The 17,519-nt window shown below is 46.8% G+C and overlaps 2 protein-coding genes across 8 annotated transcripts in view; both read right to left on the minus strand.

Annotated features, from left to right (window-relative positions):
* The window catches only part of diaph2 (diaphanous-related formin 2), a 693,877-nt gene that overhangs the window by 408,434 nt on the left and 267,924 nt on the right, over positions 1 to 17,519 (minus strand). The gene's annotated exons all lie outside the window — the stretch shown is intronic.
* Positions 8,155 to 10,262, minus strand: LOC118938706 (cilia- and flagella-associated protein 58-like). The gene has a single exon (XM_036943145.1). The coding sequence runs from the start codon at positions 10,110 to 10,112 to the stop codon at positions 8,649 to 8,651; it is 1,464 nt and encodes a 487-aa protein (XP_036799040.1). The 5' UTR covers positions 10,113 to 10,262; the 3' UTR covers positions 8,155 to 8,648.

The raw sequence follows: 17,519 nt of genomic DNA on the forward strand, positions 1-17,519 counted from the left end.
CCACTCAACCTCCAGGTCAATATTTAATAAATGGAACGCAAATCACTATGCATGAAAGCAACTTTGGAAAGCGCGAAGCAACACAGGCATTAAACAATAGTTAGACAGGAATTGATGCTTACCTCACACCTCTCTTTCCCCTCCTCCACTACTCCTCCTCTCTACCCCTCCTCCTCTCTTTCCATTCCACTACTCCTCTCTTCCTCCTCCTCTTCCCTTCCTCCACTCATCCTCTCTTCACCTTCTCCTCTCTTCCCTCCCTCCTCTCCTCCTCCTCTCCTCCTCTCTTCCCCCCCTCCCCCTCTCCTCCCTTCCCTTCCCCCTCTCCTCTCTTCCCCTCCTCCTCTCCACTCTTCCCCTCCTCCTCTCCACTCTTCCCCTCCTCCTCTCCACTCTTCCCCTCCTCCTCTCCACTCTTCCCCTTCTCCTCTCCACTCTTCCCCTCCTCCTCTCCACTCTTCCCCTCCTCCTCTCCACTCTTCCCCTCCTCCTCTCCACTCTTCCCCTCCTCCTCTCCACTCTTCCCCTCCTCCTCTCCACTCATCCCCTCCTCCTCTCCACTCTTCCCCTCCTCCTCTCCACTCTTACCCTCCTCCTCTCCACTCTTCCCCTCATCCTCTCCACTCTTCCCCTCCTCCTCTCCACTCTTCCCCTCCTCCTCTCCACTCTTCCCCTCCTCCTCTCCACTCTTCCCCTCCTCCTCTCCACTCTTCCCCTCCTCCTCTCCACTCTTCCTCTTCCCATCCTCCCCTCTTCCCATCCTCCACTCTTCCCATCCTCCACTCTTCCCATCCTCCACTCTTCACATCCTCCACTCTTCACATCCTCCACTCTTCACATCCTCCACTCTTCACATCCTCCACTCTTCACATCCTCCACTCTTCACATCCTCCACTCTTCACATCCTCCACTCTTCACATCCTCCACCTCCTCTTCTCTTCACGTACTCCACCCTTCACCTCAACTCCTCTCTTCTCCTCCACCACTCCTCTCTTCTCATCCTGTCTTCCCCTCCTCCTCTCTGCGCCCCTTCACCACATCCACTCTTTACCTCCTCCATTCTTCACCTCCTCCACTCTTCACCTCGTCCACTCTTTACCTCCTCCACTCCTCTCTTCCCCTCCTCCTCTCTTCCACTATTCTCCTCCTATCTTCACCTCTCTTCACCTCCTCCACTACTCCTCCTCATCTATTCCCCTCCTCTTCTTCCCCTCCTCCTCTTCTTCCCCTCCTCCTCTTCTTCCCCTCCTCTCTTCCCATCCTCCTCTATTCCCCTCCTCCTCTCTTACCCTCATCTTCTTCCCCTCCACCACCTCTCTTCTCCTGTCTTCCCCTCCTCCTCTCTTCCCCCCCTCCTCTCTTACCCTCATCTTCTTCCCCTCCACCACCTCTCTTCTCCTGTCTTCCCCTCCTCCTCTCTTCCCCTCCTCCTCTTCTCCTCCTCTCTTCCCCTCCTCCTCTCTTCCCCTCCACCACCTCTCTTCTCCTGTCTTCCCCTCCTCTTCTCTTCCCCTCCTCCACTCTTCCCCTCCTCCACTCCTCCTCTCTTCCCCTCCTCCTCTACTCCTCTCTTCCCCTCCTCCTCTCTTCACCTCCTCCTCTTCCCCCCTCCACTCCTCTCTTATCCTCCTCTCTTCCCCTCCTCCACTCTTCCCCTCCTCCACGCTTCCCCTCCTCCACTCTTCCCCTCCTCCACGCTTCCCCTCCTCCACGCTTCCCCTCCTCCACGCTTCCCCTCCTCCACGCTTCCCCTCCTCCACGCTTCCCCTCCTCCACTCTTCCCCTCCTCCACTCTTCCCCTCCTCCACTCTTCCCCTCCTCTTCTTCCCCTCCACCACCCTCTTCTCCTCTCTTCCCCTCCTCCTCTATTCACCTCCTCCTATATTCACTTCCTCCTCTATTCACCTCCTCCTCTATTCACCTCCTCCTCTATTCACCTCCTCCTCCTCTTCCCCTCCTCCTCTCTTCCCCTCCTCCTCTCTTCCCCTCCACCACCTCTCTTCTCCTATCTTCACCTCCTCCTCTACTCCTCTCTTCCCCTCCTCCTCTCTTCCCCTCCACCACCTCTCTTCTCCTTTCTTCCCCTCCTCCACTCCTCCTCTCTTCCCCTCCTCCACTCCTCCTCTCTTCCCCTCCTCCACTCCTCCTCTCTTCCCCTCCTCCGCTTCCCCTCCTCTGCTTCCCCTCCTCCACTCCTCTCTTCCCCTCCACAACCTCTCTTCTCCTGTCTTCCCCTCCTCCCCTCTTCTCCTGTCTTCCCCTCCTCCCCTCTTCCCTTCCTCCTCTACTCCTCTCTTCCCCTCTCTTCCCCTCCTCCTCTCTTCCCCTCCTCTTCTTCCCCTCCTCTTCTTCCCCTCCACCACCTCTCTTCTCCTGTCTTCCCCTCCTCCACTCCTCCCCTCCTCCTCTCTTCCCCTCCTCCGCTTCCCCTCCTCTCTTATCCTCCACTCTTCCACTCCTCCCCTCCACTCTTCCCCTCGTCCCCTCTTCCACTCCTCCACTCCTCCCCTCTTCCCCTCTTCCACCCCTCTTCCCCTCCTCCACATCTGCTTCCCCTCCTCCACTCCTCTCTTCCCCTCCTCCACTCTTCCCCTCCCCTTCACAACCTCTCTTCTCCTGTCTTCCCCTCCTCCCCTCTTCTCCTGTCTTCCCCTCCTCCCCTCTTCCCTTCCTCCTCTACTCCTCTCTTCCCCTCCTCTCTTCCCCTCCTCCTCTCTTCCCCTCCTCTTCTTCCCCTCCACCACCTCTATTCTCCTGTCCTCCCCTCCTCCACTCCTCCTCTCTTCCCCTCCTCCACTACTCCTCTCTTATCCTCCACTCCTCCCCTCTTCCCCTCTTCCCCTCCTCCCCTCTTCCACTCCTCCATTTTTCCCCTCCTCCACCCCTCTTGCCCTCCACCACCCCTCTTCCCCTCCACCACCCCTCCTCCTCCTCTATTCACCCCCTCCACTCTTCCCCTCCTCCACTCTTCCCCTCTTCCCCTCCTCCCCTCTTCCACCCCTCTTCCCCTCCTCCACATCCACTTCCCCTCCTCCACTCCTCCCCTCCTCCACTCTTCCCCTCCCCTTCTTCCCCTCCACAACCTCTCTTCTCCTGTCTTCCCCTCCTCCCCTCTTCTCCTGTCTTCCCCTCCTCCCCTACTCCTCTCTTCCCCTCTTCTCTTCCCCTCCTCCTCTCTTCCCCTCCACCACCTCTCTTCTCCTGTCTTCCCCTCCTCCACTCCTCCCCTCCTCCGCTCCTCCTCTGCTACTCCTCTCTTCCCCTCCTCCGCTTTTCCTCCTCCGCTTCCGCTCCTCTCTTATCCTCCACTCTTCCACTCTTCCCCTCCTCCCCTCCTCCACTCTTCCCCTCTTCCCCTCTTCCCCTCTTCCCCTCTTCCCCTCCCTCCTCTACTCCTCTTCCCCTCCTCCTCTCTTCCCCTCCTCTTCTTCCCCTCCACCACCTCTCTTCTCCTGTCTTCCCCTCCTCCACTCCTCCCCTCCTCCGCTCCTCCTCTCTTCCCCTCCTCCGCTTCCCCTCCTCCGCTTCCGCTCCTCTCTTATCATCCACTCTTCCCCTCCTCCCCTCTTCCCCTCCTCCACTCTTCCCCTCCTCCACCCCTCTTCCCCTCCACCACCCCTCTTCCCCTCCACCACCCCACCTCCTCCACTCTTCCCCTCCTCCACTCTTCCCCTCCTCCACTCTTCCCCTCCCCCACTCTTACCCTCCCCCACTCTTCCCCTCCTCCACTCTTCCCCCCACCTCTCTTCACCTCCTCCACTTTTTCCTTCCTCCACTCTTTCCTTCCTCCACTCCTCCCATCTCTTCTCCATTCCTCCTCTCTACCCCTCCACCCCTCTTCTCCTCCTCCACTCTTCCTCCTCCACCTTTCAACCCCTCCTCCTCTTCCCTTCCTCCACTCCTCCTCTCTTCACCTCCTATCTTCCCTTCCTAGACACCTCATCTCTTCCCTTCCTCTACTACTTTCTTCCCCTCCTCTCTTTTCCTCCACTTATCCTCATCTCGTCCCCTCCTCCTCTCTTCTCCTCCACTCCTTCTCTCTGCCCCTCGTCATCTCTTCCCCTCCTCCACTCCTCTCTTTCCCTCCCCCACCCCTCTTTTCCTCATCCACTCCTCCCCTCTACCCCTTCCTCTCCTCCACCTCTCTTCCCTTCCTCCACCTCTCTTCCCTTCCTCCACCCTACATCCCCTCCATCAACAGCAAGTCTGTTTCTTCAGCTGACAGCAGGAAGACTGACACACATCACACACACACGATCGCTAAACATTGTGATGTAGAATCTAGGTCAAAGATGCATTAAAACTGCAACAAAGTCCTGGGCTCTGCCATGGAGGTGCTGCACAAACAATTCAAATGGATGTTGAATCCCTGGAGGGGCCCTATGTACCTCGCTTGGCAGGGACATCTCTTCAAAAGGGTCAGGGACCACACACACACACACACACACACACACCTCAGCAGAATCTAAGAGCACAATACCCTTGGGCTACTAGAATGAGTAGGATGGATGTAGAGGGATATCAACATCACCAGCAGTTAAGAGCAGTGGCCTGGACCTTATACAGCCGTAGACATCCCTTCTGTCCCATAACCACAGGAGATGAGAAACAGAGGAGGACAGCCAGCAGTCACTCCTTCAACAGCTTCATTTAGCAGAGTATCACTTTCTCTCTTTATTTTTTCCTTTTCTTTAAATGAACAATCTATAACTGGCAGACATCTTTATTTCCCCCCTAAGCAGCGTTGCTCCGGACGCATGAGTCGTCAGGTGGAGAGTAACACCAAAGTTGATGAAATATTCTCGACGGGAATGCTCCATTGATCACCGCAGCAGTGAGGCCTTGGGTTAAATCCCAAGTGGCACGCTATAGCCTTTATAGTGCACCACCTTTGACAAGACATATTTGGGCCCTGGTCAAATGTAGTGCACTTGGTATGGAAAAGGGTGCCTTATAGGACGCAACCTTGTTTGTATGCCGAGTGGACGGTCGAGAGCACAGACAGATTGCTCCCAGATTGATATTTGGCACCACACAGAGCAGAGGGACTTAACACACAGGAAGGCAAGCATGAGAAGACATGAACACACAGGCATGCACGCTAGCACACACACACACATTACAAGTCTTCTTTGGAAGCAGGATTGGTGTTGCTTTGAGGGCCTTTACAACACACCTATAAATAAATGGTTGTAAAATTCCAGTAACTTTACCCAAATTCCCTGGTTTTCCAGAAATCCTGGTTGGAGGATTCTAGATTTCCTACATATTCCTGCCTGATTTTGGGAATCTTCTAGAAATCCTTTAAAATGTACCGTTTTTTTTGTAAATCCAATGTGGAATTCACTGCCAGCAAAAAGCTCTATGAGTCATGTCATTCCCCTACTGAAGCCCACTCTGTATGGTAATGTTAGCTCACACATGTCAAATTATAGGAGTGACTTTCACTGGGTTAGTCCGATGGGCTTAATTAGGTGAAAACTCACTGTTCCGAGGTACAGTCACCTTTCTTGGGCCCTGAAACAAAAAGCCCTGTGGCATACCAGCTGGGCTCTCACACAGAGCACACACACAGACTATGCAACACACACACTCACTCACTCACTCACTCGACAGAACCTAGTAACACACATCTGCAGACACAGACACACACAGTAATGATCCAGACACACACACACATACACACAGAACCTAGTAACACACATCTGCACACACAGACACACGCACTCACACAGACAGTAATGATGCAGACGCACGAACACACATGCACACACAAACAGACTAACTCTCACCTACGGAGGAAAGGAATTCTACACACTGCCCTATACCCTATGGTCTAGCCTGCCCTCGTCTCTTCATCTCCCTGAGACTGAGTGCTGCCCCTGTCAACCTGGAGTAGCACTGGAAGAGCCAATATCACCCCATACACAGCCAGCAACCTCACCTGTGCACGGGTATCACACACCCTTCTGAAAATGTATCAAAATAAAGTATTTTGAAGTAATTTGCATTGAAAGCTGCTGGCTGTAATGATATTTCAAACACACACCAATGTATGAGACAATATCCCGCTATATCCTCAGCCCATCTCTCTAGAGTGTTAAGACACAGAACCCCCCCCCCCCCCCCCCCCCCCCTGAAGGTTCTGGTGCTGTAACACAACCAGGGGCTTCTAAAAGACGTCTTTCAACCGCACACAACCCTCAGTGGCTAATTAAAGAAAAGGGGGGACAATCCTCTCCCTCTCTCTCTCACACAAAAGGAAAAGGGGCAGAAACAATATGAGGATCCCCGTCTGTATAACTAAGACTTCTTGCCCACTGTGTGCCAATACCATATTCATTATTAACACAAAGCTGCCTGGGTTTTAACGGGTGGTGAAAAATGAGAAAACTAGCAGGTATTGGCAGCACATCAGACAGGGGGACAATGGTTACTTGGACTGGTCTGATATGGAGCAGCAGCTTTGTTGTGCTTATTAATCATCTGATCAAATCCCACCAGAAGCCATTCGGAACCATATAGTAAAAAGTATCAACAACTTTGACGGGCCGGTGCGGGATTGGCTGTTCCTACGGTACTTTACCGTCCTACCAAGTGAGAGATGGAGGGGGGTCCGAGTAATGAGAGGGGGTTGGAGTAATGAGGCCAAATTGGTTTACCCGGTGGAGTTCCACATTCGCTGAAAGCAACATGCTGTCAAATGAGAGCTTGTAATTATAGGCTCCATAAAAGGTGAACATTAAGAGCTACTTCAATTCATTCATTCAGCCATGTCTAGAGACAATGGTGCTAACAAAGGAAGAGTGTGTTAGCTGTATTGTCCATGTGCTGATGAACATCCACTGCTTTGTGCTAGTAATATGAACCCAATGATGGATGTAGGTCTGAATATATCCTATCCCGCTCTGAGCGAACCGTCAAAAAACTACTCAGAAGGGCAAAGAGATATGCCAAGCTCAATATTTGCAAATAGCCACGCTGTGTGTTTACCTCCGAGAATGCTGGGTAATTTTGTGTGTGAGAGTGAGGCCCATATTTACCTTCTCTGGTCATTTACTTCCCATGAACACTTGGGCTCTGCTGAAGGGAAGGAAGGAAATTGGAGAGAGAGAGAGAGAGAGAGAGAAAGAGACAGAGAGAGCGAGAGAGGGATAGAGAGAAGCAAAACAATATACATTTTTATACATCTCCTCCTCTAGCTTGAGCCGGGCCATGAGGAGCCACATTAGAAGGCAGATGACAAAAATAGAAAGAGAGATGAAAAGAGAGGGAAAGAGAGAAAGGTAGAGATAAACAGAGAAAATTAGAGAAAGAAGGAGAGAGGGAGAGAAGGGGAGAGAGAGAGAGAGAGAGAGAGAGAGAGTGAGAGCGAGAGAGAGAGCGAGAGAGAGAGCGAGAAGCGAGAGAGAGAGAGCGAGAGAGAGAGCGAGAGAGAGAGAGAGAGAAGCGAGAGAGAGAGGTACAGAGACAAAGAGAACAGGAGACTCATTGAAAGTGAGCAGAGGAGTGGGCAGGAAAAACAGGGAGGATGGCTATTTCTCCTTCGGAGCTGAATATGCTCCATCCCTACCTCCATCCCTCCCTCCAGTGGGCTATCATTAAGAAGCTTTAGGAGTCAGGCGAGAGGAGCCTCAATCCGCCAGGTATCTCTTCCTCCTTCCCCCTGAAATAAAATGCTCTCTTAAATTGCCAGCGCAAGCTAGTTGGATGTAAAACGTATTCCCGGGGAAGATTGTGTTTTTTGTTGTTGTTGTTTTTTTTACTATGGGGCCAGGTAGGGGCCTAGGAGTGGAAGCTTTTTAATTGCCTGCCTTCCCCTCCTTATAGAGTCAATTTCAGAGGACACACACAGTGGATAGAGGTGGATACAGGTCCCTTACAGGAAAATGATAGAGTAGACAGCAGGAGTTATAGAGGGGGAGGTACCTGTATGAACCCACAGGAACCTTTAATAGTATCACTCAGATTCTGTTAACCTCCTCACTTCGCTGATATCATCATCACCGGTATGCTTTCTGTTTGAAATGGGAAAGGCCAAACATGTCATAACAGCAGCACGAGTGACAACCGCAAAATCACTACCAACTTACACAATATAGGATAATAAAAATAAAGGATAATTGGATTCAAATCTCTAGTTGGGCTACACAACATTTTAATATATATATATATATATATATATATTCCTCTCCCTAGACAATATATTCCTCTCCCTAGACAATATATTCCTCTCCCTAGACAATATATTCCTCTCCCTAGACAATATATTCCTCTCCCTAGACAATATATTCCTCTCCCTAGACAATATATTCCTCTCCCTAGACAATATATTCCTCTCCCTAGACAATATATTCCTCTCCCTAGACAATATATTCCTCTCCCTAGACAATATATTCCCCTCCCTAGACAATATATTCCTCTCCCTAGACAATATATTCCTCTCCCTAGACAATATATTCCTCTCCCTAGACAATATATTCCTCTCCCTAGACAATATATTCCTCTCCCTAGACAATATATTCCTCTCCCTAGACAATATATTCCTCTCCCTAGACAATATATTCCTCTCCCTAGACAATATATTCCCCTCCCTAGACAATATATTCCTCTCCCTAGACAATATATTCCCCTCCCTAGACAATATATCAATATATTCCTCTCCCTAGACAATATATTCCTCTCCCTAGACAATATATTCCTCTCCCTAGACAATATATTCCTCTCCCTAGACAATATATTCCCCTCCCTAGACAATATATTCCTCTCCCTAGACAATATATTCCTCTCCCTAGACAATATATTCCCCTCCCTAGACAATATATCAATATATTCCTCTCCCTAGACAATATATTCCTCTCCCTAGACAATATATTCCTCTCCCTAGACAATATATTCCTCTCCCTAGACAATATATTCCCCTCCCTAGACAATATATTCCTCTCCCTAGACAATATATTCCTCTCCCTAGACAATATATTCCTCTCCCTAGACAATATATTCCCCTCTCTACACAATATATTCCTCTCCCTAGACAATATATTCCTCTCCCTAGACAATATATTCCTCTCCCTAGACAATATATTCCTCTCCCTAGACAATATATTCCTCTCCCTAGACAATATATTCCTCTCCCTAGACAATATATTCCTCTCCCTAGACAATATATTCCTCTCCCTAGACAACATATTCCTCTCCCTAGACAACATATTCCTCTCCCTAGACAATATATTCCTCTCCCTAGACAATATATTCCTCTCCCTAGACAATATATTCCTCTCCCTAGACAATATATTCCTCTCCCTAGACAATATATTCCTCTCCCTAGACAATATATTCCTCTCCCTAGACAACATATTCCTCTCCCTAGACAACATATTCCTCTCCCTAGACAATATATTCCTCTCCCTAGACAATATATTCCTCTCCCTAGACAATATATTCCTCTCCCTAGACAACATATTCCTCTCCCTAGACAACATATTCCTCTCCCTATACAATATATTCCTCTCCCTAGACAATATATTCCTCTCCCTAGACAATATATTCCTCTCCCTAGACAATATATTCCTCTCCCTAGACAATATATTCCTCTCCCTAGACAATATATTCCTCTCCCTAGACAATATATTCCTCTCCCTAGACAATATATTCCTCTCCCTAGACAATATATTCCTCTCCCTAGACAATATATTCCCCTCTCTACACAATATATTCCTCTCCCTAGACAATATATTCCTCTCCCTAGACAATATATTCCTCTCCCTAGACAATATATTCCTCTCCCTAGACAATATATTCCCCTCTCTACACAATATATTCCTCTCCCTAGACAATATATTCCTCTCCCTAGACAATATATTCCTCTCCCTAGACAATATATTCCTCTCCCTAGACAATATATTCCTCTCCCTAGACAATATATTCCTCTCCCTAGACAATATATTCCTCTCCCTAGACAATATATTCCTCTCCCTAGACAATATATTCCTCTCCCTAGACAATATATTCCTCTCCCTAGACAATATATTCCCCTCCCTAGACAATATATTCCTCTCCCTAGACAATATATTCCTCTCCCTAGACAATATATTCCCCTCTCTACACAACATATTCCTCTCCCTAGACAATATATTCCTCTCCCTAGACAATATATTCCATCTTGCAGTTGGACTATATTTATATAAAATATTTAAGGAATACTTGCCCGTAAGACTTGTTCACTTGCAGCACCAGGTAGATCAAGGTTTCCCAAACTCGGTCCTGGGCCCCCCCGGGTACACATTTTTGTTTTTGCCCTAGCACTACACAGCTGATTCAAAAATCAAAGCTTGATGATGAGTTAGTTATTTGAATCAGCTGTGTAGTGCTAGAGCAAAAACTAAAATGTTCACCCAGGGGGCCCCAGGACCGAATTTGGGAAACTCTGAGGTAGATGATCACAAATGGAATAGCATAATGTTATCGTACCACCCTATCCCCAGTGTCTAACTCTGTATGGTGCTTTTCCATCTACACATCTATGTTTTGCTTCAGTGACCCACACAAATCAATGGGTTAATGAGGTGAAATGGGTTCCCCATGCCAAATCAATTGTGTGTGTTTTCTGGATTGCCTGTGAGTGATTGTATGTGTTGTAGAGTACCTGTAGTGGTTTAGGGAGTGTATAATGAAACAAGCTATAGTAAAGAATTAACATGGGTGCAGGTGTAGAATTCAGCATGAACAGAGATCCATCTTCTTTACATCATTACAGATATAAAAACATACCATTTGACTGGTGTAATAGCCTACACACGAATTCCCTAATTATACTGTTATGTATTATTTTTAATGTAATTACATTCAAATCATGTTGAGCACCAACCATTACAGTATGCAGAACCTGAGGAACATAGTTGACCTCCATTTCAACTGCCTGTAAGCACTGAGAAGTCTCTCTACATACAAAGACGTGTGGGCCATCCGTTGCCAAACGCATTTAAAAGTCCCTATGTCATCTAACACTGAACCAAGCCTCGCCGACAGAGACACGTGCACCTGAGATGAAGGTTAAACTGGTTTTGGCAGAAACCATTACGGGAGAAAGACCAGATTGCTAGTGGCATTGAAATCCACTCACTCCCCGTTTGTCCCCGGGGACGTCAAGTGTGTGAAAATGAATACTTTGGTGTCCATGAAAAAAAGCTCCATTAATTCCCTCTGCATCCCAAGTCCAAACCGTTCAAATGTCTAACTTCAACGTCTGTGTGCTGTTATTACCCATAAATCTAAATTCCCTCAATCCCTAAATATGTAATGTTTACATTGGTGAGGGAGAAATATGGTATTTTGTTCTGCTAGGTGTGTGTATGGTTTACATAGAGAGGAGTTGAGGCTCAGAGGGGAAGTACATGTCTCTTCATGAGCAATAGATACCAAACCAGTCATTGGCCTGTATCACATTGCCCCCTACTGGTAGAGACAACACTTGGGGTTAGAAATATATCATATAGAAAAAATATGACTGTCTGTGCCTTGTAGAATAGAGAAACATGTCAGCTCTATGCATTACATTCCTATCTGCAACGTTCCATAAACCCCACAGCCAATGAGAGAGAATAACTGGGGTTTGTTCAGAAGGGCACAATGTTACAGAATGCTCAGATATAAATATGTCATGTAGAACAAATATGATTGTCTGTCTTGCAGGATAGGGAATTGTGGCAGCTCTTCATTTAATTTCTATATGCGATGTTCAGAGTGTCTCACTTCACTCTCCACTGGTTCAAATACATGACTATAGTATATACTGTATCTTCACTTCCTTACAAGTAGAAGAAATGTAGGGTTATACCATTATGGACTCATTTTAACTGGAGGGAGCATAGAAATAGACAACATAGACATGAGTTTGTACATTTACTCAGCATATGTGATCATTGTAAGGCTACCGATACAGATCAGATCTAGACTGTATTTAGATCTAGAGTGGTGTAGTCAGCCCCTAACATTTTAGACTGCTCCACACCACGCATAAACCACTGAGACACATCATGAGAAGATGAACATGTCAGTACGGGGCAGATCAACGTAAGAGTCAAGTCCAATAGCTAAGCCATATCCATGACTGCAGCCAGGGAAAAGGAGGAACTGGAAGAAGAAAGGGATTGCTGGAGGAGACAATGTAATGTGGGAGCCTTCCATTGTCTTACAGAAAGCAGTGGTTATTAGAGCGAGGGCTTGCAGAAAGTCACGAGTGAAGACTATAACAGAAAACGTTGAAGACAATATTTTAAATTACAAATAAAAGTATTTGGCCCCAAATCAACTGATCGTATCGTTAAAACATGGCTAAGAACATGCTGAATGGAAACCATCATGTCGAAGTCCTTCCTCTACAATTGATTGAACTGGGACTTTACCTTCTAGAATAGGATACACGAGGAATCCCAGAATAACATATCAATGAGTCCACACAATTACATACAGTTCGTCAGGTCATTATAACCTAAGTCATCTCTAACAATCAAACATGACAAGACACATTTCTCCAGAGACATCAAAACAGCAATCCCTAAACTCTATTTAGATGAGAATTTCTACTTCAATGAGTCGGCGGCATCATCCCAGACCAGGCCCAAATCCCTGACACTCGAAAAAAGGAAAAGGTTGCGTTATAGAGGCCGGCGTGTGGGATACCCGACGAGATAACATTGACAAGTTCCCTCTCTCTGTTTTATTGGCGAACATTGGAGAATAAACTGAATGAGCTCTGTTCGAGACTATCCTCTCAATATGATCTGAAGAACTGTAGTATCATATGTTTCTCAGAGTCATGGCTGAACAAGGAAAAAATAAATAAAGTTGTTTTTTCTATACATCGGCAGGACAGAACGGCAGCATCGGGTAAACTCAAGGGGGGTGGTGTGTGTCTCCTTGTTAACAACAGCTGGTGCTTGATCTAAAATTTTAAGGAAGTCTCGAGGTTCTGCTCAAAATAAAATACCTCAAGAAAAGCTGTACCCCATACTATTTAACAAGACAGTTTTCGTCTAAAACGGATATTAAGATCACACTCAATGAGCTGTATTGGGCTATAGGCAAACAAGAAAATGCTCAGCCATAGGTGACACTCCTTGTGGCCAGTGATTTTAAAGCCGGGTCACCTGTGCAATTAGAGGCTAAAAAAAACTCTAGACTACATTTACTCCACACACAGACACACATAGAAAGCTCTTCCTCGCCCTCCATTTGGCAAATCTGACCATAATTCTATCCTCCTGATTCCTGCTTACAAGCAAAAACTCAAACAGGAAGTATCAGTGACACACACAATAAGGGAGTGGGCCTATGAAGCAGATGCTAAGCTACAGGACTGTTTTGCTAGCGCAGACTGGAATATGTTCGGGATTTATCTGGTATTTTACCACATCAGTCACCAGCTTCATTAATAAGTGCATCGATGACATCGTCCCCACAGCAACCGTATGTACATATCCCAACCAGAAGCCATGGATTACAGTTGTCATGACGTTGGCCTCTTTAGGTATAGCAAGGCCCATCCCCCTCTCCCTGCCTCCCCCTTGCCTCCTTCAACTAGGTTGCTGTGGTAAGAGAGGTTGTAAATTCCTGAGAAGACCCTGCCACATGGCCACATAGTATAAGAGGCAGAGAAAATTTTCATAGAGAACAAAGCAATTCCTTCCACCTCACAGAACTTGAGGTACGAACAAATTTCATGTTCTGGAGAAAGTATAAAAGATCACTGAAGAATCCAGCTACGAACTGGTCCGTTTGCCACAACTTGGGGAAGCTCATGGGAGACGGTGTGGCCATATTACCATGACGCTGTTTATATAATAGCCTCAGATATGAGGTTTACATCTAATTGTTGTATAAGATGAATGACTGAGTATGATACTGTTTACACAATTTTACAATGTTATTTTGGACTGTTTAATGAAGGAAAACTAAAAAATGGGATTGGATTTGAACTAAATCAGAGGACCGCACCTGAGCCCAGTTAGGGTCAGGCGTCCTGGGACAGCCCCTTTTCTGCCATTCCGAATAAAACCCAACTTTGAGAAATTATCATCAGACCATGTTTGAGGAGGACAAAGGTTGTGGACCATTGCTGAATCTTTTAACCATACCACATGGTTAAACTCTTAGACTAGTGATACCAACAGAATAAGAACAAGTCTTTGATATGAATTACTAGTCTGCAGCTAGGAATTCGGGATCATTGAACGCGAAGAACGACAACCGCCAAAACATCCACTCTATAACGAAACAAATGAATGTCACTCTGAACTATCCACTGTAACCACGACAGAGAGAGAGACGAACAATTCTACAAAAGAAACTTTTCACCAGTGATCAAGACGACACACTGAGCGTAAATATATATATTGATTGCAATTGTTCCCGAATGAGTGAGCGTTCATGTGCAAAGGATTAGCATTTCAATTGTTATAATTATCACTCTGTAGTGACTTCTTAGTCGACCCCCATTTTCCCTTTTGTCTAACAAGCCGCGATGCTGGTTTAGCCCATTAGGGCACATTCCCCTATCATTTCTTGTAACCACATTTACCTTGTTTGACTGTTTGCTTATGCATTTCTGTGAATTACTTAGTTAGTAATAAATAAATTATTTAAGACAATTGATGTATGGATGACTCATAGTGAAGACAGGGTTTGTGCAGATAACTAACAATTTAAGACATGTGGAATGAGACTATCTTGAGGTAAAGTAAATAATTAATTAATTCGAAGACTAATTGATCAGATAAAATATCTATAAAGTTATTTTAGGAAATGATAACTTTGTAATCTGAATATTTTTCCTTGGTGCCCCGACTTCTTAGTTAATTACATTTACATGATTAATCAGTTGATCGCGTAATACTAATTACAGAGAATCTTTGATAAAAACTATGTCTTCAATGTAATAATAGTAAAGACACGACACAGGCAACATCAACACTGAGCCAAAGGCTGAAGCTGCTGATGTCAAGGATCGGGACACTAACCCGGACTCCAATAAGAAATCCCTCTACGCCCTCCATCAAACAGGCAAAGTGTCAATAAAGGACTAAGATCAAATCCTACTACATCGGCTCTGACGCTCGTCATATGTGGCAGGGCTTGCAAACTATCACGGATTACAAAAGGGAAAACCAGACACGTGCTGCCCAGTGACGTGAGCCTACGAGGCAAGCAACACTGACACATTCATGTGACCACCAGCATGTTCTGGACGACTGTGATCACGCTCTCCATAGCCAATGTGAGTAAGACCTTTAAACAAGATTCACAAGGCCCAAGGCCAGGCGGATTACCAGGACGCGTACTCAGAGCATGTGCTAACCAGCTGATAAGTGTCTTCACTGACATTCTCAACCTATCTCTGACCTAGTCTTTATTACCCACTTTTTTTTAATAGCGTACCACCATAGTCTCTATGCCCAATAATTCCAAGGTAACCTGTCTAAAGGACTATCGGCCCGCAGTACTCACATCTGTAGCCATGAAATGCTTTGAAAGGCTGGTCATGGCTCACATCAACACCATCATCCCAGACCCACCCCAATTTGCATACTGCCCCAACAGATCTATGACGGAATCTCTACTGCACTCCACACAGCCCTTTCACACCTGGACAAAAGGAACGCCTACGTGAGAATGCTGTTCATTGACTACAGCTCAGCGTTCCACACCATAGTGCCCTACAAGCTTATCACTAAGCTAAGGACCCTGGGACTAAACACCTCCCTCGGCAACTGGATCCTGGACTTCCTGACGGGCCACCCCCAGGTGGTGAGGGTAAGCAACAACACATCTGCCACGCTGATACTCAATACGGGGCCCGCTCAGTGGTGCGTGCTTAGTCCCCTCCTGTACTCCATGTTCACCCACGACTGCGTGGCAGCGCACGACTCTAACCACATTAAGTTTGCCGATGACACGACAGCGGTAGGTCAGAGACCTGGCAATGTGGTGCCAGGACAACAACCTCTCCATCAACATCAGCAAGAAAAAGGAGCTGATCGTGGACTACAGGAAACGGAGTGCCAAGCACGCCCCCATTTGAGGACACCAAGGAACTTGAAACTCGTGACCCGGTGTAACGGAGCAGGTTACGAGTTTCAAGTTTCTTGGTGTCCTCATCACTAAGGACCTATCATGGTCCAAACACACCAACACAGTTGTGAAGAGGGCACGACAGCGCCTCTTTCCCTTCAAAAGTCTGAAAAGATTTGTCATGGACCCTCAGATCCTCAAAATGTTCTACAGCTGCACCATTGAGAGCATCTTGACTGGCTGCATCACCGCTTGGCATGGCAACTGCTTGGCATCCGACAGTAAGGCGCTACAGAGGGTAGGGTGTATGGCGAGCTCCCTGTCATCTAGGAACTACGCCAGGCTGTTTCAGAGGAAGGCCCTAAGAATTGTCAGACTCCAATCACCCAAGTCATAGACTGTTCTCTTTCTGCTAAAACATGACAATCCATACCGGAGCGCCAAGTCTGGGACCAACATGCTCCTGAACACTGGCTCGATGCACACTCACTGGCTCGATGCACACTCACTGGCTCGATGCACACTCACTGGCTCGATGCACACTCACTGGCTCGATGCACACTCACTGGCTCGATGCACACTCACTGGCTCGATGCACACTCACTGGCTCGATGCACACTCACTGGCTCGATGCACACTCACTGGCTCGATGCACACTCACTGGCTCGATGCACACTCACTGGCTCGATGCACACTCACTGGCTCAATGCACACTCACTGGACTCTACCCATACTACACTAACACTCCAACACACACACACTCACAAACATATATGCATATTGACAACACACACACACATTCTTTCACACTTCACATATGCTGTTGCTACTCTTTTTAATATCTATCCTGGTTCCTTAGTCACTTTTAACCCTACCCACATGTAAATATTACCTCAATTACCTCATTCCCCTGCACATTGACTCAGTACCGGTACTCCGTGTATATAGCCTCATTATTGTTATTCTATTTTGATACTATTTCCTTTTTTATTCAGAAAGCGGGGCGGTAGGTAGCCTAGGGGTTAGAGCGTTGGACCAGTAATCGAAAGGTTGCTAGATCAAATCCTTGAGCTGACAAGGTAAAAATATGTCATTCAGCCCCTGAACAAGGCAGTTTACCCACTGTTCCTAGGCCCTCATTGAAAATAACTGACTTGTCTAGTTAAATAAAGGTTCAATAAAAAATAAAAGTAAGCATTTCACGGTAAAGACACCTGTATTCGGCGCATGTGACAAATAAGATTTGATTTCCCCATGTGCTAGACCACCTGACAAAAGCAAGAGGCAGGCGTCTCTGGTCTCCATATGACACTGGCATGACCCTGACTTTAATATCTAAAGAGTTCACCTGACAAGTATCCCGTGTGAAGCTGGATGTTAAATGATTGTCATCTTAATACTGACACATACGCATGCACACACACAATCTAACATAACAGTGGAGGTACAGT

The sequence above is a fragment of the Oncorhynchus mykiss genome, chromosome 14, assembly GCF_013265735.2.
Source record: "Oncorhynchus mykiss isolate Arlee chromosome 14, USDA_OmykA_1.1, whole genome shotgun sequence".
Classification (NCBI taxonomy): Eukaryota; Metazoa; Chordata; class Actinopteri; order Salmoniformes; family Salmonidae; genus Oncorhynchus; species Oncorhynchus mykiss.

Bases quoted from the DNA above. Each gene is read 5' to 3' on its own strand.
- LOC118938706 (XM_036943145.1), bottom strand. From the start codon at position 10,112: ATGTTGTGTAGAGAGGGGAATATATTGTCTAGGGAGAGGAATATATTG.